The sequence below is a fragment of the Pipra filicauda genome, unplaced genomic scaffold (assembly GCF_003945595.2).
Source record: "Pipra filicauda isolate LSUMZ 115617 unplaced genomic scaffold, ASM394559v2 scaffold71_size5581439_pilon, whole genome shotgun sequence".
NCBI lineage: Eukaryota > Metazoa > Chordata > Aves > Passeriformes > Pipridae > Pipra > Pipra filicauda.
Genome location: NW_024104887.1, coordinates 1763531 through 1789185, shown reverse-complemented (window position 1 = coordinate 1789185; position 25655 = coordinate 1763531). Strand labels below are relative to the sequence as shown.

The 25655-nt window shown below is 60.2% G+C and overlaps 2 protein-coding genes across 4 annotated transcripts; both read left to right on the top strand.

The window, feature by feature from the left end:
* The first annotated feature begins 665 nt into the window (after window positions 1–665).
* MLXIPL (MLX interacting protein like) lies at window positions 666–18955 on the top strand. Of its 3 annotated transcripts, none has more exons than XM_027734410.2 (17): window positions 666–1119; window positions 7580–7686; window positions 7834–7916; window positions 8075–8164; window positions 8388–8432; window positions 8736–8934; window positions 9171–9248; window positions 13194–13366; window positions 13445–14039; window positions 14634–14707; window positions 15115–15289; window positions 15923–16035; window positions 16162–16281; window positions 16482–16609; window positions 16940–17063; window positions 18184–18313; window positions 18728–18955. In XM_027734410.2, exons 1-17 carry the CDS (start codon window positions 824–826, stop codon window positions 18853–18855), a joined length of 2658 nt encoding a protein of 885 aa, XP_027590211.1. In that variant the 5' UTR covers window positions 666–823; the 3' UTR covers window positions 18856–18955. The 3 variants fall into 3 exon arrangements, with proteins under 3 accessions (XP_027590211.1, XP_027590210.1, XP_027590209.1); XM_027734409.2 differs by having other exon boundaries at window positions 15112–15289; XM_027734408.2 differs by having other exon boundaries at window positions 13194–14039.
* A 1081-nt stretch (window positions 18956–20036) lies between these two features.
* On the top strand, window positions 20037–25163 carry TBL2 (transducin beta like 2). The gene is made up of 7 exons (XM_027734442.2): window positions 20037–20178; window positions 20252–20373; window positions 20796–20980; window positions 21587–21738; window positions 22765–22891; window positions 23582–23734; window positions 24653–25163. Exons 1-7 carry the CDS (start codon window positions 20037–20039, stop codon window positions 25107–25109), a joined length of 1338 nt encoding a protein of 445 aa, XP_027590243.1. The 3' UTR covers window positions 25110–25163.
* The last annotated feature ends 492 nt before the right edge of the window (window positions 25164–25655 follow it).

Sequence of the window (25655 nt, the reverse complement as noted above, 5' to 3'; positions counted from 1 at the left end):
GTGATTTTAAGAACTGCATGACCACGAACTGTATAAATCCCACCACATCCGGGCTCATTGCTGTCCCCTCTTACACTGGGCATTTGCATCCCCTCTCCTGCTGGGTTCCCCCTCGGAGCAGGTTTCCCTGGGCTCTTTCTCAGCTCAGCACATGGCTCAGTGCCTCTGTGTGCTTTGTGCTGAGCTGGGTGCCCGTTGCTATAATTTTACCTGTTTGTGTCCCTTAATCTGTATTTGTTCCCTTTGAAAAGTGCAGGGAGATCCATTAGGGAAGAGGTGCTGGGTAAATACCGCCCGATCCTCTCCCAGCCAGCCCCTGGGATCAGTGATTAACCTCGGGTAAACAGAGCTGCCTGCCAGCCAACCCTCGGGGCACGGGGGACCCGCAGCTGCTCCTCCCCACCTGGAGGGGAGACAGAAAAGGTGGGGTCATCAGGGACACTGCTGGAGCTGGACGGTGGCGCGGAGCTGAAGCGCCGGTGGCAGAGTGCCATGGCCTGCTGACGGTGTGCCATGGGCGGGATCAGCCACCAGCACTATAAGTAGGGCTGGTGACGATCCACCCTGGCAAACCAACCGCTGAACCCCGGCAAACCAACCGCTGAACCCCGGCAAAGCACCTGCTGAACCCCGGCGCGTGGAGCAGGCAGTGTGGGCCGGGTGGAGGAGGCGCCCAGGAGGAGCTGTGGTGAGGGTGTCCTGTGCTGGGGAGCCCAATGGCACGTGCTTGATGCCAATGCAGTGTCCATAGGCTCTGGCACACCCGGGACATGGATCACAGCGCTGGGACAGGTCCATAGGGCTCCCCAGCAGGCGCCAGGCGATGGCAGGAGCTCAGGTGGGGCTCCTGGGAACCTTCCCAGAGCCCCCGGTTGGGCCGTGCCCTGTCTCTGATTCCGACTCCGACTTCGAGGACGCGGCTGTGGGTGGCACAGGACCCGGTGCTGGGGCACAGAACCCCTCCCAGGTCATCCACAGCGGCCACTTCATGGTGTCGTCCCCGCACAGCGACGCGCTGCCCCGGCGGCGGCACCACCGCACCAAGCCCGAGCCGGCTGATCCCCGGAGCATCGACCCGACCCTCACCCGGCTCTTCGAGTGCATGAGCCTGGAGTACAGGTGAGTCCCAGAGCCCTCACACTGGCATGTGTCTCATGGGACCCCAGCTCTCTGAAGACATGAGGGGCTGAGCCCTGCTGCCCAACCAGGGCCCTGTTGCCAGCAGACATCGTCCCACTCTGCTCCACGGGCTGTGTGTGCCATATGCTCAGAAAACACCATCCTGGGAGGTTCTGGGGAGAAAGGGCTGGTGCTGGGTTGTTGGCCATGGAGACAGGTGAGAACTTCCTCCTCTTTTGACATGTAGCTTGGCTCTGCTCCACCTTCCCATGAGATCCAGCGTCGCTGTGCTCAGCTGTAGCACCCTCATGGCCAGACCCTGTGCACCCCACAGAGCAGCAGTGACCCTGTGGGCAGCCAGCACTCAGCCTTTGGCAATCCAGCCCAGAGCAGGAGTCCTGCCTTCTGTCCTTGACTCTGTCCACATGTCCTGAGGTTATTCCATGACAAGCAGCAGCAGCACTAAGGGCTGGATGGCTGCACAGGCTTTTGTCCAGGGTCTCCCGAAAGCTTCCCTCCTTCTCTCCTGCTAAATCTGATGGGTGACTGGATCATTCCCCTGCCACACAAATCACCCAAGCCCTGGTGACAGCTCCTTGGTGACAACAGGACAGACTGCAACGTGTCTCTTGGTGCCTTGGTCCACATTCTTGAAGGCAGATCCCTCCTTTGCTGAGCCTCCAGGTTTTGACTTCTCTCCAGCATGGCATTGGAGGGACTTCCTCAGGTCAGTGCAAATCTGCATAGCCTTCCCAAAAGAAAGAAACCTGGAATTGCAATATCCCAGGTGGAAACCTGGAATAACAATGTGCTGCTGATGCTGCATGAAAGCAGAAGCTCAGCAAAGCAGCCTTGAAGAGGTGCCCATTGCCTTCCCCCTCATTCAGTGGCTCATTTAGGGTCTCATCCAGGGCCTGAGGTCTCAGGTTTGCCTTTAAGACCTTGAGTGCTCCATGTGATGGAATATGTGGTCACTGCCAGGGCATCCTTGGGGATGCTGAGCACAGGGACAGCACTCCAAGGGTACCAGTTCCCACATACCTGGCCTGTCACCATGTCCCAGGTGCCTGGTTTGCTGGCAGCTGGCAGGGCACAGCTCTGCCATTCCACTGCAGTCAGGGCTCTATTGCTCCAGGTCTCCCAACCCCTTGGGCTCTGTCAGTACTTCATTTCCTTCCTGCAGTGGGCATGGCAATGCCCACACCGGCTCCACTGCAGTGGGACCCTCATCCAAGCCCTGTCCAACCTGGCCTGGAACACTTCCAGGGATGGGGCAGCCATAGCTTCTCTGGGCAACCTGTGCCAGTGCCTCACCACCCTCCCAGGGAAAAATTTCTTCCCAATATCCCATCTAACCCTGCCCTCTGGCAGTAGGATGCCATTCCCCTTGTCCTGTCACTCCAGGCCTGTGCCCAGAGTCCCTCTCCGGCTCTCTGGAAACCCCTTTATGCACTGGAAGGGGCTCTGAGGCCTCCCTGGAGCCTTCTCTTCTCCAGGATGGACACCCCCAGCTGTCCCAGCCTTTCCCTTGCTAATACATTTTGACACTCTTGTAGGCAGCAGCTGGAGGAAGGTATCAGAGTGGGAAAATGCAGTTTAAAGGTACTTGGTGCACCTCTACATTTAGTCTCATCTAATCTGTAACTTCTCTGCATCACCTGCCATTTTACACCTTCCATGCCAGCCAGGTTCCCCAGACGGGGGGTTGGTGCAGCATGGCCTCAGCTGGAGTCACCAGCCCAAGGTCCCCCAGTCCTCAGGAGAGCAGCCACAGTTTATTGCAGACTAACTCCCTAACCAAGGAGGAACCACAGGAAGGTGTCAGCTTTGGAATTCATCATCCAGCTCCTTTGGAGGGCAGGGCTGGGTCCAAAGCCAGGTCAGGTTGCTCAGGGCCATCACTGATGGATGTGAGCTCACCATGTTCCAGCCTCCCCAGGGCTGCCCCGCTCTCACAGGGAGGAGTGCTGTCCATGGCTTTAGTTGGAGTTTCCCTGTTCCAACTGGTGTAGCTGATGGCAGTAAGTAGATTCTCTCTTCACCTTCTTCAAGATAAACAAACCCATCCCTCTCCCTCCTTTTCTGTCATGTGCCTTAATCCCCAACCATCTGAACACCTTCCTCTGGGATTGCTCCGGTTTGTGAACCTCCCTCTTGGACCAGGAGACCAGTCTGGGCACAGTAGCCAGCCTTGGCCATCACAGTGTGGAGCAGAGGGGAACTATCCCACCTCCTGGTGAGCTGTGACTGCTGCAGCCACACATCCCTTGCTGTCTGGCACAGTTTCAAAGGTCTTTGAACTTTCCCTGAACATTTTTCAATGGCTATAGCTGGAATTCCTCCCCTCTCCAGCATTTCTCCTGGACATTTCACAGACATTACAGCAGTCCTGTCTCAGCCTGAGCAGTCACCCCAGGGATCTGACTTATTTTCCCCTCCTGGGCGGACTGTGCATCACCCCTGGCTTGGAAAGAAACGCTCTCTCCACATCAAGGTTTGCTTCCAGCAGTAAGTTGTTCCCTCAGATCCCTCAAAGAGAGGCAATCTCTGCTCCAGAGTCTTCCTTGTGGTGCTGGAGGCTGAGTTCCTTTTTACTTATATTCCAGGACACTTAGAGTAGCTCTTCTGCCAAAGGCTTAATGATTCTCTCCCACTCCTTCTCCTGCAACAGCCTCAATTTCTGGAATCCCTTCCTTAGACTGTTGTTTCTCCCATGGGTGATGTTTCTCCCTGCAGCCCACCTGGCTGCCCCTCCTTCCCCAAAAGGCTGAGTGTGGAGCTGAACCAGCTGGGCTCACAACCCTTCCCATGACCCATTCCTGGGAGTCACTGACCTGGGGAACATCCTCCTGAAGGGAGAAAAACTGGGAGCAGACTGGGAGCTGCAAACTGCAGCCTCTCATGGTCTTACCTGGTACACATCTGCCTCAAGTTCCAGAAGTATCTTCCCGTAGCTGTTCCCAGAGTGTGATGTGGATGAACCTCCTCCCTGCAAGTAACAAGGGAGAGATTTGGCAGGTAGGGACGTTAGACTGGGAATTGACCTGGAGCATCCACTCTGCCCCTCTTGTGATTTGAAACAAGGCAGCTTGTGTGCCAATTCCCTACTAATTCATCCTCCTGGCAGGTTCCGTGTCTCCCCTGGAAGAGGTGGAATTGCTGCAATAGCTTCAACACACTCTAATTGATTTTCTAGTTCACAGTGCCTTAAACACTCCCACAGGGGCAGCGAGCACCAGGCAGAGACCTGAGGGATGCACAAGCTGAGCTTCCCTCTCCTCATTTCCTTCTGGCAGAAGACCCCCCTTCCAGGGGGTCTGATGAGGGGGAAAGTCTCTCCTGCTTGGGCTAAACCCACCCACACTGCGCTGTGCTTGTGCTGTCATTAGTGTCAGGGAGCTGTGAGCCTTTTCTCTGCCATTCCCTGGAGTTTTGGGGCTGATCCTGTCCAAGGATTGTGCAGAGGGGCCGGGTTGGTGTGCTGGTGTACCCACACTGATGCACTGGGGAGTCATACCTCCAGAGACCACCGAAATAACTGGCTGTGGAGGTGTAGCTTGGCTTGTAACTCTCCAGCTCTCAGGTGACTTTTTTCAAGAGTTTTTCAATGCCTTCACTTCTCATCTGGGACAGGAAAATGTCTGTTCCATCTCTACTTGGAGTACACACAGAGCAGGTCCCTACATCATCCCAGCACAGTCTATCAACACCTTTGTTTGACACTATCCCCGAATCACCCCTGGGCTGAGTTCAGTCCCAGCACAGCTGGCACAGCAGTTGTTTCATCCACACTGAAGAAAACAGCTTGTTTAGGTAGTGGAGTTTGAAGGTGGATTTGAACACAGCCATTTTTCACTTAGGAGGCACATTCCAGCGAAACCGTGGTTGGATTTTTAACTTTCTTTGCCAGACTCTGGATTTTAAAACATAAAAACTCAAGAAAATACGTGACTGTGGTAGTAAAATTTGTGAGAAATGGAAGATGAGTGTTCAGGACGTGCAGGGAACACTCTCCTCCTTCCTGCCAGCCCCAGGAACCACAGCCATGTCCCACAGCTCAGGGAGTGAGGGGGGCTCTGATAGCCCCATAGGGATCCTGCTTCTTGGAAGGGATGAGCAGGCTTGTCCCTGCCAGAGGACCCTCAGCTCAGCTGTTCCCCTCCTGCTGCCACTCATTTCTCTTTGCGCAGCCCCTGCATCTCTCCAGATCACTCCTCCCTGCTCCTCTTGCTGCTGATGGGGGGAAAAGAACCAATTTTGCCACAGAATCAGGGACTCCAACACCTGAAAGTGCTGGATGGGTAAATAAGCCACGGAGCAAACAAGGTGCTGTGGACCCACATTGGGGTTGGACCCAGGCTGAGCCCTGCTCCCACCTCACCCCATCCTAACAAATACCCTGTAGCCCACTGTTTCCCAGTCCCTCTGACTGTGGGGCAACAAGCCCCTCAACCTGTTTAGGGCACCCTAAACCGTTCCCACGGTTCAATGTGGGGTTTGCATCCATCTCCCTGGGAGGATAATTTCAGGAAAGGGTAGGGCCGTATTCAAGGCAAAGCAGGGAGCAAAGATCAGACTGATAAGCCCCAAAAATAAAAGGATCATTAAGGAGAGAAAAAGGCAGTTGGAGGCAAAGCCCAAAGGCATCACGCCACTGCCTCCAGACCCCACAGCAGCTCCGTGGCCACGGCCCCACAGGCCCTACGCGTGACCAAGGTGTCTGACTGCACGCCAAGGGATTGGGCTGCTCCTTTCAGCTGTCTGTGAGTGAGGAGCGTGGCCTTGACCAGCAGGATTTGGCCTGGTGCCTGGGAAAACCGTCCTTTCCATTGGCTCCCCCGCTTGGCAGCACCGCGCTGTTTGCCTGGGGTGACACTGGGGAAAGTTCAAAATCCTGGTGATAGTCGAGTCCTTAACTCTCTGCAGGCTGGAGCCACGGGGCCTCAGGTCCTTTTCCCAGCCCCTGGGGCTGTGGGTTGGGCTGTATGTCCCTTGGGAAACTGTCCCCATCCACCCCTGTGGGTGGAAGCACCCACTCCCAGACACATCCCTGCATCAGGCTCTGGAGGTGGAGGGGTCCCCGGTCCTCCTCCTCTCAGGAGGCAGATTTCAAGGCAAGTCAAAGCAGATTTCAAGGTAAGAACCCACCAAAATCATAGTTAGAGAATTTCTGGAGGTTTCACAAGCTTGAATGAACAAGTCAGAGGCTTCTTACACCATTCTCATCCCCAGCACCTCCCTGGGGACACAGCCCGGAGGCACCTGGATGCACCCAAGGAGAGGCTGGGAACAGGGGATACAGCACCCCAGCCTCCACCTTTCCTGCTCCCTGCATGAGCCAAGGAAAAGTGGGACTCAGAGCAGCACTGAGATCTTTAGGGGACAAACTATTGGTTGGGGAGGGATGCCATGCAGGCTGCACCACCTCTCAGAGGGACCCCTGGAGCAGCTGGCATTGCCCTGGGGCCATGCCCTGATGGGTGGGAGAGCTGGGAGAGGTGAAATGGACCCCAAAGTGAGGCAGAGGGCCCCCTGGGGCAGCAGGACCACCAGGACCTCCCCAGTGGGGGCACACGAGCGGTTGTGTCCCTTGGCTGGATGGAAACAAGACAATGAGAGAAATGAGGCTTCCCCCAATGCAGGTCCCATCAGGGACATCACCACCACCACAATGAGCTGTAGAACAAACACAGCTGCCTCTGGGAGCTGGGAAATCAGAAGCAAGGAGCCCAGTTAGGGCTGGGGGGTACAAGTTTGCAGGGATGGGTATGGAGAAGAGGTCAGGGCAGCTCTGGCTGAAGGCAGGACTGGTCTTGCTCTGTCTGTCTTCGGGCACAGACAAGTGTCTCTTAATGTCCTGAACATCCTCCAGTGCTGTTCTGCCTTCCCAGATCCCCCAGGATGGCTACCACTGCCTGCCCCAGCTGAAAGCAGCATTTCCAAGTCTTTCCTGGCATGAAAAGGAGGGTCAGAAATAGCTGCCCAAATGCTGGGATGAGGCAAGAGGCATCACAGCACATGTCCCCGGGCGTCTCGCCTGGGCGGGAGACTTCCCTTCCTGTCCCCCAGGGCTGGGACACAGCTGGCCTGGTCAGGGACAGTGGGATCCCTCCTCAGAGCTGGGGTTCAAACCACAAGGAGTCAATTCCTCTGTGTGCTGTGCTTTAATTCTGGGGGTTTGAGAAGCCTCCTGTGGGTCTGTGAAGCTCAGGGATTAGGCCTGTGCTGCTCTCGGAGTGCACAGGAGTTGGGAATGCTCCTGTGGGTGCTCCCAGAGGTGCCTGCCAAGCCTCCTGTAGCAGAGCCACCTGGCTGTGCCTGCTCCTGACTTGCCACCAGGCTGATGGTCCCTAGGCATGTTTCCCTAGGCCTGTCTTGAGGCACAGCCCCCCGGGGAGACCCTGAACTGGAAGGACTGTGGGATGGTGCCCCTCAGCCTCCCCTTCGCTTGGTGTTTCAGTGGGAAGCTGGTGTCACCCAAGTGGAAGAATTTCAAGGGGCTGAGGCTGCTTTGCCGGGATAAAATTCGTCTCAACAACGCAATCTGGAGAGCGTGGTACATCCAGTGTGAGTATGGACCAGACCCTGCTCCCTCTGCCAGGAGCCAGGCTGTGCCCAGGGGGATGGGGCTGGCACCGGGGCGGCCATGTGCAGGTGTGTGGATAAATCATGGATGGGGCATGGATAATGCCAGCTGTGCTCTCTCCTGTGCAGATGTGGAGAGGAGGAAGAACCCCGTGTGTGGCTTCATCACCCCTCTGGAGGGATTGGAGGCTGATGAGCACCGAAAACCAGAGGTAGGGCAAGGTCCCTCACAGGTCTGGGTGGCACAGCAGGGAGCTGGGGACCCGTTTGCTGGGAAAGGTGTTTCTGACATGGCACAAGGCAAACACCCCTGGCTGTGGGGTGTTGGGGCCGGGGGGCTCAGCCATGACCCCCTGTCCTGCCCCCCCAGGCTGTTGTGCTGGAGGGGAACTACTGGAAGCGCCGCATCGAGGTGGTGATGAGGGAGTACCACAAGTGGAGGATCTACTACAAGAAGCGGGTGAGTGGCTCTGCCCGTGCTGCTCCCCTCTGAGGCAGTGCCAATGGTGGGGTGGAACACCAGTATGCCCACCCTGGAGCTGTGGTTGACAGGGAGGGATGTGACAGGCTCTTGCCAGAGTGGGGGGGGGCTGCTGGCTGCCCCTCCTGAGCTGTCACCCTCACCCTGCCCCACAACATACCCACCCTGCCTGGGGGGTGACACAAATTGTCTTCTCCTTCAGCTCCGAAAGTCCACCCGGGAGGGAGAGATCTCCAGTCCAAAGCAGGTGAGTCTGCTAGGAAAGGGTGGGGAGGGGGAAAAGGGAGGCACAATGCAGACCCCTGCACTGGGCAGCTTGGGAGAAGGGCAGAGGAAAGCCCCATGGTGTGGCAAGCCCCATGGGATGGAATACCAAGCACTTGGGATGCTGGATTCACCCTTCTGGAAGCAGCAGAGTGCCAGATGTGAAGGTTTGGAGTCATAACACTGTGGGAAGCATGGGGGATGGCAGGGAGAGCAGCCACAGAGCCAGGCATGGACCCTCCCCATGAGAGGTGCCCACCTGGCTCCTTTGCTCCATGTCATGCAGGATGAGGGTGTCTGGAGGCCAACAGAGAAATGGTGCAATCAGCTCTTCTGCAACGTGGTGCCAATGCTGCTTGGGGATGAGGAAGAGGAGCCTGGGAGCAGGCAGCACTTTGACTTGGACACCTTCCTCTCAGACATATCTGACACGCTCTTCACCATGACACAGATGCCCAGCACTCACCAGGCACTCCCCGAGGACGGTAGGTGCCCCAGACCATGCTCCAGCAGGATGTGGAGGCGGAGCAGGGTGGTGGGATGGGATGGCCCTGGCTCTCCACAGGGTGGGCACCCACCTCCCTGCCCAGGGAAGGGTCCAGTGACACAGGGTGACTGGGGTGACACAGAGGGGTGGCAGGTAGTGGTGGGAGCAGCCCTGAAGGGTGGTCTTAGAGGTGCAGTGGCTGGGCCCTGATGTTCCAGCTCTGCCCTCTTCCAGCGTACATTGGGAATGCAGACATGATACAGCCGGATTTGGCACCCCTGCAGCCCAGCCTGGATGATATGGACATCTCAGGTAAGAGCCAGCCTGGATGTGGTACCACATCCCACACAGCCCTGCACCCCGTGGCAGCCCAAAATGGGGGGTCAGAGGGTTGGCCAGGCTACAGAGGGAGCTGCTGGGGCAGGCAGAAGCACCAGACACCCAGTGCCATGGGAAAAGCAGCATGGATGGACAGGGGCTGTAGGCAGGGGGTTGGTGTGCTTGCCTGCCCCAGCAGCTCCCTCTGTAGCCCGGCCAACAGAGCCACAGAAGGTTGGGAAAGTTCAGGCCAGGAGCTGTGGGAGGGGATTTCTATAAGCAGAGGATCTTTCCAGGCGTGCCAAAGCCCCTCATTTTGGCTGCAGACAGAGGAAGGACAATTGTCCCAAATTGGAAGAGGAAACCCCTGGAGGGCAGGTTCTGCATCCCCTCCTCACCTCACTGCCCAGCCAGCCCCAGGCTGAGCAGCCCAAGGGACCGGGACCCTGCACTGGTCTGTGCTACATCCCCTGGGGACAAGCCACTGTCCCTGCCAGGCTGCCCAGAGACAAACCTGGCACTGGTGTCCAGCTAGGGCAGGGGGATGACAAGGAGGAACACCAGGAAGGGGGCAGTAGCAGCCTCCCCCATGCTGCCATGCAGGCTCTGAGCTGTGAGTGTCCCTGTGTGCCATTGAATCAGCTGGGACACGTCCTGGTCCCAGCAGTGTCCCCATACGCCAGGGCAGGGCACCGCTGGGGACCAACTTTGCCCTCGAATGTGCTGGAGCTGGGCACACTGTGGGGGTTGGTGGCTGCAAGCCCTCCAGGTAGCTGGTGGCCTCGGGCAGCAGCAGCATCTCCAGACCCCCATGTGAGCCTGGAGCTCCATGGCCCGTCTCCACTTCCTTCGGCAGGAGGAAACAAGGGCACTTGCGCCATACGGCTGAGGGGTGATGCAAGACCAGATGCTGGCAGGGAGCAGGATGGGCACTCTGTGTGCCAGGGCAGGCAGTGGGATGCCCTGGGGATGGATGAGGTGGGAAGGCTCCTGCCAGCACCTCCTTGGCTCATTCCTTCCAGAGATCCCATCAGGGTGGACCACACTGGGAAGAGGGTCTGTCCCGTGGCTGACTCTTTGCCCCCTGTCCCCTGGTGCCCCACATGGACATTAGTCAGTGGACAGCTCCAACGGGGTCAAATTGACCCTTGACAAGTGTCCCTCCCCCCGAGAGGTCCTGCGTGGTGTCACAGCAGCAGCCCCAGCACCCCTCTGAGGGCCCAGCATGGCCTCATGCTCAAGCAGATGGCAGGAGCACAGCAGTGCTCAGCTGAACCAATATTTCAGCCAGGTTGGCTTTTTTCCTGGGAAAAGGCCTGCACTTTGCTCCAGGGTGCTGTCTGGGAATAGGGTTTTACTGCAAGCTATATAATACTGGAAGCTATATAATAGGGTTTTACTGCAAGCCACTAAATCACAGGGAAGCGTTCTTTCCAGTTCTGCCTGTGCCCAGCAGCTCAGAACAGGGACACTGCTGGGGCTGGGGAGGGTCCAAAAAGTCCTGCTGGGGTCAGGGACAGTGTCCCAGCTGTGGCTCCTGGACTGCTGGAGAGGGGCTGGTGTGCCCCAGGGCAGGGCAGCATTCCATGGGACTCTTGGAGACTCATGGGTGAGAGTTTTGTCCTAGATATGGGATATTTCCTGAGGTGCTTGGAGACGTGTGTGTGGGAGTTTTGTCCTAGACATGGGACATTTCCTGGGACACCGTGTGGGGCAGCTCCCTGGATGATGAGGGGTTGCAGCCAAGGGCCGTGTGTGTGCCATATCCCCCGCGGGGAAGTGGGGAGAGGAGACGGGGGTGAATGGTGGGTGCTGGGTGCCACCAACCCAATTATGTCCCAGAGGACACTTTTTCAGCAGGGCAGGCCATGGTTTTCTGTGAATCCCTCACGCAGAGCTGTGCGGGGTGGGCACCGCGGGGTCACAGGGCTGTCACCGTGTCGGGTGGCCCTGGCAGAGCTCAGCGCCTGCCAGTCAGAGCCTGCAAGCCAGCCCCCAAATGAGGAAGCATCTCGTGTCCGTGGCGGGTCCGGAGCGCGGTGCAGGGCGGATGGAGAAGTCCTGATGGCAGAGGCGAGGGAGCAGCCCAGCCCCGTCCCCCGCTGGCACCGCGCTCCAGGTAGGACCCACGCTGGGCATGGGGACACTGGGGGCTGGGCTGGCCGTCCCACGGGGTGGCATTGCCCCACTGCACCACAGGGCTCTCCCAGAGCCTGTGGCCAGTCCTGGAGGGTCCTTAGGTTGGGAAGGGGCTCTGCAGCCCCAATCCCAGCAGAGAGCAGCCCCAGGTTTGAGCAGGATGCCAAAGGCGTGGTGTGCTGACCACATGGGCTATTCTCCCTTGAGCAGCGCCGTGCCCTGGCCGTGCTGCACTACCTGGAGCGGGGCAGGGTGATGTGATGGTGCGGAGGAGCATGGGCAGGAGCTGTGGGGTGGGGAAGGGGCGGGAGAAAGGGAGGACAGGGCTCCCAAGGGCTGCCATCCCTGTAGCATGCAAGAAGCACAAGAGGCACAAATCTGCCAAGCTGGGCACCAGAAATGCCTATAAATACCCACAGAGCTTTGGTGCCAGTGGCAGAGGCAGCCCAGTGTGGGCACAGTGCAGGTGGAGGCAGCGTGGGGCTGGGCTGCATCCCAGGAAGGGTGAGACCCTGCCTGGCAGCATCACGGCACTCACTGAGTGCCAGTCCGTGGAGGGGCAGGGGTGGTCCTGCCATGCCCCCAGGGACTCACCACGGCCTTGGCAGAGGGAAGGGGAAGTCTGGGGGCTGTGTGGGGCAGCTCAGCAGCGGCTCTGCCCCATCTCACACCGCTGTTTCCCTCGGATGGCAGCACATGCCATGCTGGAATCATCACCATGCCCAGTCCCGTGGCATCCCACAGTGCTGGCACATTTGCTCCTCTGGTGTAGATTCAGCAGGGTCTCAGGCCTTTGTGGGTCCCAGTCAGGACACCCCGGGTGCTGGAGCCTGAACCACAGCCGGTGCCCTGGTCATGGTTGCACACACCAGGCAGGCAGAGCTGGCAGCAGGGCCTGGGGGTGGCACTGCCAGTGCCAGACAAGGGCTGGAGAGGACGGCTGGGTGCTCCCCGGAGGAGATGCAAGTGCCTGTCCCAGGGTAGATGCTCAAGCACAGAGCCTGTGCCAGGGGCTGGCAGGCAGGAAATCCAGCGAGTCCTCCTGCTCCCTCCTACAGGGAAGAATCCAGCAGCCCCATCCCAGCCCCACAGTCATCCTCTGCCCCCTCTCCTGGTGGTGATGCCAGAGCCAGCGCTGGCACAGGCACTGAGCCGAGGCGGGCGTGGGGCTGATGTGCCCGGGAAGGTGGCTGCCCAAAGTGTCGGGCCAGCCCTGCGTGCCACAGCGTCTGGGCCTGCGGAAGGAGCAGGGTTGTGGGAAGGAGACAGGAAGGGAGCAGGAGTCGCGGCAGGGTCACGCGGCTCGGCTTCGGGAAGGCCATGGGATGTGGTTACCCACAGGCTGCACGCACGGCAGTGCTGGGTGGGGAGGACAGCACTCACCACCACTCCAGGGGACCATCCACATTCCCCTGTGGCTTGGGAATGCTCATCCAGACCCCCCTGCTGTGCCCCCATCCCGGGTGTGGTGGTCCCTGCCCCAGCCCGGGACTGATACAGCCCCACACACCCCTGGAAGCAGCCGTGGGGCTGGAGCATGTGGAGCCCAACTGAGTACCAGGGATGGCACTTGGGTGGCACTTTGGGTGGGTTTTCCTGTTCCCATGCATATGGCAAGGCTGGCCCTGGGTGACAAATCTGCCAGAGCTGCCCTGGCCACACAAGGTGAAGGGGGGATTGGCAAGTCCCCAGCAGTGCCAGTAACAGGATACGGCTCCACCCTACGTGCCCCAGGGCTTGTCCCCCGTCTCTGGGCAGGTCCCCTCATGCCAGTCACCGTGTCTCCACTTGGCCCTGCAGATCTCTTCTTCAGCCACCGAACAGCCCCATCACAGACACAACTGGGCTACCAGGAGCCATCCTGCTTCTTGCCCATGGCCGAGCCCCTGTTTGATGCCGGGGAGTCCCTGATGGGTTCTAGGGGGCTGCCTGCAAGCCCTGAGGCCCCACTGTCACCCGGCACCCTCCTCCAGGTGAGCAGAATCCCAGCCCACAGCCGGTGGCTGCCGGTATCCCAGCCACCCTCCCTGATGCTCCGATGTCTCCCACAGCCCAGCAGCGCCTCCCAGCTCAGCCTGCACAGCGCCTTCCTGGGCCCCGAGCTGCCCCCGGCCCCCCTGCCCCCCGAGCCCCCCTCTGCAGTGCCCAGCAGCTTCAGCCCCCAGCTCCGACACAAGCTCCCGCTGCAGTACGACCTCCCCACCAAGTGCCTCAGCCTGGAGCCACCAGGACCCCACTACATCCCCCCCATCCTGTCCCCTGGGGCACCACTACCGAGCCCAGACTCCCCCTTCTCCCCCGCCTCGGCCCCCCGCTCCAAGTTCCCCTACGCCAGCTCCCCTGGCCCCTCTCTCCTCACCCACCCTGCCTCCCCCCTCTCAGCCCCCTGCTTCACCCCCCACACCCCGGGGCTGGGCTACCCCACAGGCATGGTGCCCCCAGGGTACCCCGGCCCTGCTGCCCCCCAGCTCCTGCCCCCTGCCCTGCTGGGCGACCCCAGGTTTGCCCCCCCCAAGGGGCTGCCCCAGGGTGGGGGGGGGCGGCCCAAGGCAAAGCCTGGTGGCACCAAGGCGAGGAGGCTGCCAGGACCCACCATGCCCCACCTGCCTGTGTCCAACCCCTGCCTGAGCCAGTTGCTGACCGCAGGTAAGGGGGACGGGGGGACTGTGGGGGGACAGAGGGGTGAGCCGGGGGGGATGGTATGGGAGGGATCAGAGAGGGGACCATGCTTTCTCCCTGGTGTTGGGGCTCTGGGGATGCTGGGCAGGGCACATGGCTGTCCCCATGGGGACAAGCACAGGGGTGAAGATCCTCCCAGCTCCAGGAGCCAGAGGGAGCTGAGGCCCAGGCAGCCCCAGGGCTTGGCCACGGGCACTGCTGGGAAATCCCTGTGTCCCCAGGCTGGTCTCCATGGACACAACAGATAACTGGGTGTCCTGCACAACCTGCTGCCTGTAGGTGTGATGGGACAGGTCCCTTCACGCTATGTCCCTGTCCCTGTACTTGGCTGGGGAGGGGCTGGGCCTCCCTGCTTGCACAAGGCTCCCAAGAACATCCCCACTGCCAAGAGAGTACTGGCACCTCTCTCCAGGGGTGCATCCCCCTTCTCAGGGCAGCCTGGCAGGGAAGGGGCTGCAGCAGTGCTGGTGTGGGGGGCTGGCTGTCCCCCGGGGGCGGGGAAGGTCACCCCAGCCCTGACAGCCCCACGCAGAAGAGCCCATCTGCTCCCTGCCCTGTCAGCCAAGCAGGACCCAGCCCTGGACGCCCCTCGCCCGATGGGTGCAGGACTCATGCCCATGGCCCCTGTCTCCCCGGTAAGCACTCACCTATCCCCCAGCTTGGGAATTTCCCCACACACACATTGGGAATTGCCCCCTCCAGGCTGGGAATTGCCCTCTCTTGGCTGCTGGGGCAGGGGGGGAGAAGGGGCAGGGGGGCAGATGGGCTCCGAGGGGGTCACACTTTGCTGTGGGCTGGACAGGCACGAGGGGGAAGGAGTGGACATGTGGCTGGAGGTGGCAGGATTCACCCAAGTGTCTTCGGTAAAAGAACCAGGGCAGAGGTGGGAGAGACACCTTTCCTGGGGCTCTGGGGCTGGGGCTGCCCCTGCAGATGGTTCAGTGGGGCTGCCCTTCCCTGTCCCTTGTGGGGGTTTGGCTTTCAGTGCCAATTGTGGGGTGCTGACTCCCCAACTCCCTTTCCCTCTGCCTTCTCCTAGCAGCAGAGCACTGTTCCCGAAGTCCCTGCCACCTTCCTCTCCAGAATGGCCCAGCTGAGCCCAGGACTGGCTCCTGGCTCCAGCCCTTCCCCAGTGGTGCCGGTGCCACTGGCAGGCATGCAACCGGGCTCCCTGAGAGTCCCCAAGGCAGAGCAGCTGTCTCCCACCTCAGCTTGTGGTAAGCCAGGGGCACCCCAAAGAGCTCCTGCAGAGAGCTTGGACCAAACATTGTGGGAATGTTTCATTTTGGCTTCAATCCCAGCTATTTCCATTCACCCAACCAAGCACAGAAGGTTCCTCCCCGCGTGGGAGGCGCAGCCCCTTCACCTGCCTCCTTCTACAGGGGCAAAAGCAGAAATAGGAAAAGACAAAAACAGCAAAATGTCTGACTGTGGTTTTGAAACCCCAGAGCTTGGTTTTGGAGCAGGAAGTGCCTGCTTTCACCCGCGGAAACCAGCACGGCTGCTGGAAACCAGGCTCTGGTGTCATTCCCAGTTCATTCTGGTGCTGCACACCACAACCTTGCTGCCCTCGGGACTCTTGCCGGATATTTCCACCCCAAGAAACACCGGGAATTTAAAATGTCACATCCTAGATGTTCCCATTTCTGAGCAGTTGTAAATGAGTGGGATTTGGGGTAATGTGTGGTTAGAGGCTGGAGTAGAGCATCCCAGTCAGAGGGGTGGGTGCCCCAGGGCAGGGGCAGTACTGTGGGTGCTCCTCCGTGCCTGTCCCAGTGTGTGACAGGTGTCACCCTGTCACAAGGGGTTGCTGTTGCCCTCTCCCCAAACCAGCATTTTCCTTTTTCCAGACAGCAACTGGCGCAAGCCCAGCCAGGCTTCTCCAGGACCCACTGCAGGGCTGGGCACTGGCACCTCTGTGCACCACCCCGTGTCCCGTCGGGGCAGGCCTGAGTCCAACAAGGTACTGCAGGAGCCCCAAAACTCCATCCACCCTCACTGCAAGCTTTGGGCCAGCCTGTCCCCGCTGGGGCTGGTGGCCCGTGGCTGTCCCCGCTGCCGGGAGGTGCCTGACGGCGCTGCCCCGCAGCTGGAGAGCCGCCGCATCACGCACATCTCCGCCGAGCAGAAGAGGCGCTTCAACATCAAGCTGGGCTTCACCACGCTGCACAGCCTGGTGAGCACGCTGAGCACCCAGCCCAGCATCAAGGTGAGCACCCAGGGCCATCCCTGGGCATGCAGGGACACCTGAGGGATGCTGCATCCCTGCTCTGCCCCAGAGCACGGAGCTTCTGCCCCTGTAGGCACATGGAGACCTGCACTGTGTGGCCGTGCCAGGGCGGTCTGGGCTCTGGAGACTGTGCCAGGGTGGTCTGGGCCCCATACCCCTCTCACCCCTTGGTTTCCCAGGTCAGCAAGGCCACCACCCTGCAGAAGACAGCTGAGTACATCTGCAAGCTGCAGCAGGAGCGGGCGGCTCTGCAGGATGAGGCACAGCGGCTGCGGGAGCAGATTGAGGAGCTCAACAGCTCCATCAAGTAAGGGGGGACATGGCTGGGGGGCACTGCCTGCTTCGGGGTGTCCAGGTAGGGCAAGTGGCAGTGCTGGAGTGGCAGCAAGACATGGTAGGTCTCCCTGGAGTGCCTGTCCCTCCTAAAACCCTGGCTGGGAGAGGGCTGATGCTCAAAGGCAGTTACTGCTTGGGACCAGACTGTGGGGCCAGGCCCCACAGCCACCCTGGCAGAGGGACACTGCCTGCCAACCCCTGCTGAGAGCTGAGGTCCTGCTGGAGCCTCTGAGCTCCTGCTGGGCCCCTGTGGCTCCCAGCCTCCCAAACACGGCCCCACGGCGCTGCTTGTGCCCCGCAGCCTGTGCCAGGAGCAGCTGCCGGCCACGGGGGTGCCCATCACGCGCCAGCGCTTCGACCACATGCGCGGCATGTTCGACGAGTACGTCCGCTCCTCCACACTGCAGAACTGGAAGTTCTGGATCGTATCCTTTGGGGCCAGCGCCTGCTGCTCCCTCTGACCCCTGCACCAAACACCAGGTGCTCTGGTTCACCCGCTGCTGCCGGGTCTGTGGGGTCCCTCCGGCTCTACAGGCCCTGTAGAGGGACCTGTAGGGAGGGACCCAGGGAGATGCTCCCCAGACGAGGGCGCATGGTGGGAACATGGCGAGGTGTTGTGGTTAGGAGGAATCTTCTGTTACAAGGGAGCAAAAATAGTAGGAATAAATGGTTGGTCTTCAGGGAAATGGAAAGTGGAACTGAGCTCATGCAGGCAATTGCTCCTGGTGAGATGGGAACTGGCTCTGAGAGGCAGCAGCCATCAGCTGCAGGGATTAGGAGAGGTCCAGACACAAAGCTGGGGACATGATGGCTTGGTCCTGGTGGTTGCATGGCACACTTTGGAAATCCAGGGATGGAGAGGACCAAGGGCAAGGAAACCTGTAGGCAGAGGGCTGGATCTGCTCCTCTGTGAGCAGGGATTAGACATACTGGGACCATTAAACCTGCAGAGACTGTGAGGTCTGTGAAATCCCAAGTGGCAGAAGGGTTGGGCAGGCACTGCTGCCCACGGTCCCACCCAGTGCGGGACATCTGGGCAAGGCAGAGGTGGCTGCTGACAGAGCTGGGGAGCTCCTTCCTCAGGACACTGAGTATCCTAAAGCCAACATGGGCTCCAGGACACGCTCGCGGCAAAGGTATCTGTGTGGATTACTGCATGCACAAAATCACCTGTCCCAGATTTTGGTCCCCAGATCAAAATCCCTGGTCCTTGCAGGCTGGGGGAGCACACTGGCCACACTGGTGTCCTGCCCTGCTCCTGGGCACTTTGCTAGCAGACATGGTGGGGGTTACACAGCTCTCCCACTGCCCCAGGTGACACTCAGGTCCTCATCACCCCAGCAGTTCAGGCTGGTGCCCAGTGCGGTGCTGAGCTGGGAAGGCACCCAGCAGGTCTGATCCATGGTCTGTCCTGCTGCTCCAGCAGTTCTGCTCCAGAGCTGGGCAAGATCTGTCCTGCTGCCGAGGGAGGGTGATGCCCACTCCTGACAGGTGGGAGACCATGGCTGTGGCAAGGCTGGTCCTTAACTCCTCTGCTCCCGCCAGTTCAGTATCATCATGCGGCCCCTCTTTGAGTCCTTCAATGGGATGGTGTCCACGGCAAGCATGGAGAGTCTCACCCAGACATCCCTGGCCTGGCTGGACCAGCACTGTTCCCTCCCAGCACTTCGGCCAAGTAGGTGGCCCTTTGCCCGGCTGTGGCACCCCGAGCGAGTTGGGTGGGCACAGACTAAGGGAAAGGCTGAGGGGAAAAAGACAGCGGTGTCCTGAGGGATGGAGAGGCTGATCCCTGGGATGTCCCGGGGCTTGTGCTCGATGCTTTCCTGTGCTCCTGTCACGCCCACCTCCCAGATGAGCTTTCTGTGCCCTAATCCGGTGTCCTGGCAGGGCAGATTCAGCCGTCCCCAGAGCCCCACAGGGTGGGTTTCCCTTCGCCCCATCTGCTGGGAGCTGTGGCAGGGAGTGGTCCCGCTGTTCCAGCAGCTGGAGCAGGGATGGGCAGCGCCGTCTCCCGCAGGGTGGGTCACCCCTCGCAGCCCCCGAGGGGCGTCGGGCAGTGACCTGTCCCACTTGTCCCTTGTCCCCGCAGCCGTCCTGAGCTCCCTGCGGCAGCTGAGCGTCTCCACTTCCATCCTCAGCGACCCTGCCCGTGTCCCCGAGCAGGCGGCGCGGGCGGTGGCGGCGCTGGGACGCGGCGCCTCCTCCTCCTCCTCCTGACTGCCCCAGGAGGGCGGCCCGGGGGCTCCGGGGGTCCCAGCCGGGGCTGCGAGGGGGCTGTCCCCATCTTCCCCCCCGATAAAGGACTCGCTGTGCCATGGACCCTGCCTGGTTCTTCAGCCCCGGGGCTGTTCTAGGGCACGGCTGGGAGGGGTGGGGTGGGACCGGGAATGGAGGGGGGTGAGACCGGGGTGGGGACAGTCGGGGCTGGGAGCGGGGACGGGGCTGGGGGGAGATGAGGGGAACCGAGGCAGAGGCGGGGAAGTGAGACGTGGGGTCAGATTAGGGGCGGGGGGTGGCGGGGCTGGGGGAGTGCCGGCAAGTGCTGGGGGGTGCAGGGGCTGTTGGGGGCAGGAGCTGGAGGAAGGAGGGGCTAGGGAGGGGGTGCGGGCAGGGCCTGGGGGGTTGATGGGGCTGGAGGAGGGAGTGTGCAGGCAGAGACTGGAGAAGTGGGGGGGCCGTTGTCGGGGGGCTGGGGTAGGGAATGGGGTGACAGCCGGGAGGTCTGGGGGTGGCCGGGGCTGGGTAGGGGGTGATAGCGCTGGGGCTGACAGCGTTGGGGGTGACAACGTCGGGGCCGGGGCAGGGTAGGGGGTGACAGCGTTGAGGGTGACAGCGCTAGGGTGACAGGGTTGGGGTGACAGCGCTAGGGTGACAGCGAGGAGGTGACAGCGTGGGGGCCGGGGCAGTGTAGGGGGTGACAGCATTGGGGTGACAGCGGGAGGGTGACATCGGGGGTTGACAGCCTGGGGTCACATCGCTGGGTGACACCGGGGGGTGACAGCCTGGGGTCACATTGTAGGGTCACATCGTTGGGTGACACGGGGGGGGTGACAGCCTGGGGTCACGTCGTAGGGTCACATCGTGGGGTGACACGGGGGGGGTGATAGCCTGGGGTCACATCGTTGGGTGACACCGGGGGGTGACAGCCTGGGGTCACATCGTGGGGTGACACCGGGGGGTGACAGCCTGGGGTCACATCGTGGGGTGACACCGGGGGGTGACACGGGGGGGTGACAGCCTGGGGTCACATCGTGGGGTCACATCGTGGGGTGACACCGGGGGGCCGGGGCTGCAGTACCGCCCCCGCCCGCCAGGGGCCGCCCCGCGGGGGCCGCGCATGCGCACGCGCGGGTCCTCCCCCTGGTGCCGGTGGCTGACGCGGCACCGGCGGCGGGAACATGGAGGGGGCGGCGGCGCCGGGCGGGCCGGGGCTGCCGGGCGCCCTCCTCATCCTCCTCCTCATCACCGTCCTCGTCCTGCTGCTGGCGGCCGCGCTGCGCCGCGCCGCCCCTCCGGCAGCCCCCGCCGCCCCGCCGGACGGTGAGTACCGGGGCGGACAGCGGGGCGCCGGGCGGCGCGGAGCGGAGCTGACCCGGCCCCTCCGCTCCCGCAGGGCCCAGGGCCAACGGGCACGCCAGGCCGGAGGAGCCGCGGAAGGCGAAGGCGAGGCCTCGCAGGGAGAAGCAGCAGCAGCAGCACAGCTTCACACACCGGCTGCTGGTCGCCACCCTCAAGGTACCGCGTGTCCCCGGGCCGCTGTCCCGCTGGTGTCCCCCCCGGTGCCGTGTGTGCCCGCCGGTGTCCCCTTGGTGTCCTGGCAGTGTCCCGCCGGTACTGTGTGTGCCCGGTTCCGCTGTCCCTCCCGGTGCCGGTGTCCCCCTGGTGCCAGTATCCCACTGGTGTCTCGCCAGTGCCCCGCCAGTACCGTGTCCGGGCAGTACTGTGTGTGCTCGGTGCGGGTGTCCCGCGGATGCAGTGCCCTGCCGGTACTACGTGTTCTTCCCGGTGCCAGTGTCCCCGTGGTGTCCTGCCAGTGTCCCACCAGTGCCGTGTGCCCGGTGCCGGTGTCCTTCCCCGTGCCGCTGCCCCGCCGGTGCCGGTATCCTGCTGGTGCCAGTGTCCCACCTCCTCCCGCCGTGACCGTGCTCTCTCCGCAGGGCCACAGCAGCCCGGTGACCTGCCTGGACTTCAGCAGCAACGGGAAGTACCTGGCGTCGTGCTCCGAGGACCGCACGGTGCGGCTGTGGAGCACCCGGGACCTGGCGGGGCGGGAGCACCGCTGCCTGCGCGCCAACGTGGGGCTGGACCACGCCGAGCTCGTCCGCCTCAGCCCCGACTCACGGTACGGACGGGCCTCGTGCTGGCACAGGGGTGTCCTGCGGAGGCACCGATCCCACAGCCAGGCCTCGCTGGCATCAGTGGTATGTGCCCTGGGATGCGTGGAGGCGGCGTCCATCACTGGGTCATCACTGTAACCACTGATCCGTGGCCTTTCCTGAAGGCAGCTGGCACGGAATCACAAAACCACAACAGTCAGGGTTGTGAGGGATCTCTGGAGATCATGCAGTACAACCCCTGATGGGTTAATGTGGTTGTTGGGGCAAATATCCCAGTGCCCTGCATGACCATGGAAATGCCATTGAGGTCTCTGCCAGCTGGGATGTGCTGCTGAGCCTCTCCAGTGAGCTCAGGAGCTCTTGCTGGGTGGGAAAGTTGGTGGGAAAGCATGTCTTGCCTCCTTGTGAAGTGGCTTCTTTTAGAAAGAGGAAAGCATCTCATTTCCAGGTGTAATAAATTCTGTTCTTTTCCATTCAGTGTTGCAGTGGGGCCAACACAGGGAGAGAACTTGGTGCCCTCATAAAGCTTTTTACCTGCCAGTGTATCCCTCTCCCCAGGTGGCCCTGAGTGACCTGGGCTGAGCTGGGGATCAGGACCTGTCCCTTCACAGGGCTTTCATTGTCTGGCTGGCAAATGCCGAGACTATTCGTGTCTACAAGATGACCAAGAAGGACGATGGGAGCTTCACCTTCACCGCAAGTTCTGGGGACTTCCCAAAGAAGCACAAAGCTCCCGTCATTAACATAGGGATTGCAGAGACAGGTATGGAAATGAGCTGCTCAGCTGTCCAGGTTGGCTTTGATTTCCTTGTGAAGCTGCTGGGTTCAAAGTGTTGGAGTTCTTGGCATTCTGAAGGCTGTGCTCAGCCCCAGTACTTAACTCTCTGTAGTCTCTTAGGGTTTTTTTTTATTTAATTTACTCCTGAGTGAACTAAAAGGTGTCATTTTCAGACCCATTCTGTCCCTGTAACCAGCTCCCCGATATGCACAGTCTCTTAATTTACATTTTCAGGGATGCTGTTGCAAAGAGGTCTGGTCTCAATATTGAGAGGATCGCTGTTCTCTGGCCCACCAGTCTCTCTTTAACCAGTCAGAAATCTCTCTAGTGAGTTCTTATGATCTGTCTTTAACTTCTGGGATCACCTAGAACAGAGGTGAGGGTGGGTGGGTGGGAATTCTGTGTTAGTGGTGAGGGCTTGATGGATTGATGCTTCAGGTACGTGACAGCAGATGAATGTGAATTCACCTCTGTAACAGGAGAGCAGGGAAAATGTTAACTGAGACCTTTGTTCAGCTGTGAAAGTGAAAACTTAAACCTGCAACAAGTAGCTGAAAGGTAAACAGGCAACTCCCTGCCTGGGCTGAGGTGGCACTGGGGAAGTGGGAACAAGCAGGAGTCCAACATGGACACAACCAGTAACCATGGGTGGTGCTGGTGTGACTGGTCAGCTGCCTGCCCACAATCCGTGGCTGATCCTCGAGCTGGTTTTAGGCATGCAGGGCAGATGGAATGTGCTGTGTTCCTGCTGTGGCACAGCCCGTGCTGAGCTCTGCAGGGGCTGAGGGTGCTGAGCGAGGGGCACGTGTGGGCCCAGTGCCCGCTGCCCACCCAAAAGCTAAAGGAGGACTAAGGCATAACCAGGAGCTGAGTCTTCTGATTGACTCTCCTTGGATTTTGGTGCTGCTTTTGGTTTTCTCCAGCTGCAGGGAGAGGTTGTGCTGGGGCTTCAATGAGTCTCTGGCCGTGTTAGGTCTGAGACCTCTCCTGATCTTTGCCTTTTTCCCCCAGGAAAGTTTATCATGACAGCTTCCAGTGACACCACCATCCTGATCTGGAGCCCGAAGGGAGAAGTCCTGTCCAGCATTAACACCAACCAGATGAACAATGCCTACGCCACGGTGTCACCCTGTGGGAGGTGAGGGACAGGAGGGATTCCGGGCTAATCCCGCTGCAGGAGCAGCTGGGAACCTCACTCCTTCCCACAGGACATCATCAGTTCAGACCATCAGCAGTTAGTTGTTATTGTAATGCAGTTTTCTGAGGGTTCCACAGTTTTAAAAAGGGATTTTGCCCTCTGGGATGTGGAGCTGATGTGGGCTCAGACAAGGTGTGTTACCGTTGTGCCTCAGCGCTGCTGTTCCGGTAACCTGAGAACAGCTTTGGCCTCAGGTAGCAGAGATGGGACAGAGCAAACAGCCTATGCAAAGCAAACAGCATTTTGAACTTGTTTGTAAGCTCTTAAAGGTTAATTATAAAGCTAAAGTCTTTATTTCTGGGAGATCTGTTTATCAGGAAAATCTTGTTCTCTGCTCTGTCTTTAACCTGTCGCTGCAGGATGATTTGCCTTGCTCCAGGCTCAGGGAGTTTGGGGATCATAAGCATTGAACTCTTTTGCTTTGGCCTGAGAATTTCTCATTCCTGAGTTGTTCTGGTGCCCCTCCTTAGCATTCCCTTTACCAGCAGGGTTTCAGAGACAAGTGAAAACTTTCCCAGCTGACCAAAGATTTGAGTGGAGGAGTCAGGACAGGTTTGGAGAGCACTGGCCCTGCCTTGCTCAGGTGCTCTGTAACAGGTACCCTGTGTCTCTGCTTGTTCCTTTACACAGGTTTGTGGCATCCTGTGGCTTTACCCCTGATGTGAAGGTGTGGGAGGTGTGTTTTGGCAAGAATGGAGAATTCCGAGAGGTGACCAGGGCTTTTGAGTTGAAGGGCCACACTGCTGGTGTACATTCCTTCTCCTTCTCCAACGACTCGAGGAGGTGAGTGTGTGTTATCCCACACAGCCCGCTCTGGATCACCCTCAGGACACAGGAGCTCACCCCTTCTAGGGTTCCCCAGCTGCACCCCTGAGCTGGGAGGGGTAAAACACTGCCCTGGGAGGCCAAAACTGGCTCGTGCCACCTGTATATTCCCTGCCATTGGGAATCCCATGTGATTTAACAAGACCAGGTGCTGGTGCTGCACCTGGGTCAGGATCAATCCAGGCTGGGGATAAGCAGATGGAGCAGCCTTGGGGAGAAGGACTTGGGGGAGAGGCTGGACATGACCCGACCCTGTGCCCTGGGCTGATCCCACAGAGTGGGCAGCAGGGGAGGGGAGAATTCTGCCCCTCTGCCCCCTCAAGTGAGACCCCCCCCATGCAGAGCTGCCTCCAGCCCTGGGGACCCAGCACAGGATGGACATGGACCTGTTGGAGCTAGTCCAGAGGATGCACCAAGATGATCAGAGGGATGGAGCACCTCTGCTGTGAGGAGAGGCTGAGGGAATTCGGGTTGTTCAGCCTGGAGAAGAGAAGGCTTTGGGGTGACCCGGTTGTGGCCTTCCAATACCTGAAGGGAGCTGAGAAGATGGAGAGAGACTGTTTACAAGGGCCTGGAGGGAGAGGACAAGGAGGAACAGCTTTATACTGACAGAGCAGGGTTAAATGGGATATTGGAGGGAAACCCTTTGCTATAGGGGTGGTGAGGCCCTGGCACAAGTTGCCCAGAGAAGCTGTGGCTGCCCCATCCCTGGAGGTGTCCAAGGCCAGGTTGGACAGGGCTTGGAGCAACCTGGGATAGTGGAAAGAAAGCACAGCCTGTACATGTGTACGGACTCACCCTTCCCAAAACACCTCCCTCCACAGAGGATTCCTGGTGCATTCCCTTGCACCAACCTGTCCTCTCTCGTGCCTCCAGGATGGCGACGGTGTCGAAGGATGGCACGTGGAAGTTCTGGGACACGGATGTGGAGTACAAGAAGCAGCAGGACCCGTACCTGCTGCTGACAGGGCAGTGCTCGGTGCCGGAGCCGCGGCTCATCACCCTGTCCCCCGACGGGCGCGCCGTGGCCGTGGCAGGTGGCACCGACATCGCCGTGTACAACACGCGCCGCGGCGAGGAGGAGGAGCGGCTCCAGGGCGTACACGGTCACGGCATCACCGACCTTGCCTTCGACACCACCGGCCGCTACCTCGTGTCCTGCGGGGACCGTGCCATCCGCGTCTTCCACAACACCACGGGGCACCGCGCCCTGGTGGAGGACATGGAGGCCATGCTCAAAAAAACTGGGAACAAGGCCACGCGGGAGCGGCTGGAGCAGCAGATCTGCAGTGCCCGCAAGGCGCTGGCCGCCATCTACGGCAGGAAGGTCTGAGCTGCCCCTGCTGCCCGTGGCCTTTCGGGGAGGGTTTTTTTTTTTTAATAACTCTGAACGGCTGGTAATAAAAGAGTGGCCCCCGGGTCCTTCCTTGCCTGCTCTGTGACCGCAGGGACGCCGCTGGGGACGGTGGGGGGCTCCCACTGGGAAAATGGTTTTTCCTTCTGCAGGCTTGGATCATCAATATCCCACGGGAGGGATGGCTTAGTCAGCGCCCGCGAGGTTTCCTGAGCTTAGAAATGGGATTTCTGTGGCTGTGGGGTAGCGTGGGTTTTTTTGGGGGGAGGGGGGGGGTGTTCAGGGGAGCTGCCCAAGCTCAATTTTTGATGCGGAATGGGGGGGGGGTGTGTGTGTCTGCTGCACGAGACCAGGTAGTGCTGTAACGGTGCTCCACGCTCAGGGTTTCCCCGTTCCCCGGGGGTCTCAGGGTCGTCCCGTTCCCGGGGCCGGGGTGTTCGGGGGAGCTGGGGACGGCACTTGCCCCAAGTAAAGATGGCGGCGGCAGGTCACGTGGTCTACGCATCTGCTACGTACCCGCAGCGG

Bases quoted from the DNA above. Each gene is read 5' to 3' on its own strand.
- TBL2 (XM_027734442.2), top strand. From the start codon at position 20,037: ATGGAGGGGGCGGCGGCGCCGGGCGGGCCGGGGCTGCCGGGCGCCCTC. The intron at 22,892-23,581 runs GTGAGGGACAGG...TCCTTTACACAG, and splicing joins ACGGTGTCACCCTGTGGGAG to GTTTGTGGCATCCTGTGGCT. The intron at 23,735-24,652 runs GTGAGTGTGTGT...TCGTGCCTCCAG, and splicing joins TTCTCCAACGACTCGAGGAG to GATGGCGACGGTGTCGAAGG.
- MLXIPL (XM_027734408.2), top strand. From the start codon at position 824: ATGGCAGGAGCTCAGGTGGGGCTCCTGGGAACCTTCCCAGAGCCCCCG. The intron at 8,165-8,387 runs GTGAGTGGCTCT...CTTCTCCTTCAG, and splicing joins GGATCTACTACAAGAAGCGG to CTCCGAAAGTCCACCCGGGA. The intron at 14,708-15,114 runs GTAAGCACTCAC...TTCTCCTAGCAG, and splicing joins CCATGGCCCCTGTCTCCCCG to CAGAGCACTGTTCCCGAAGT.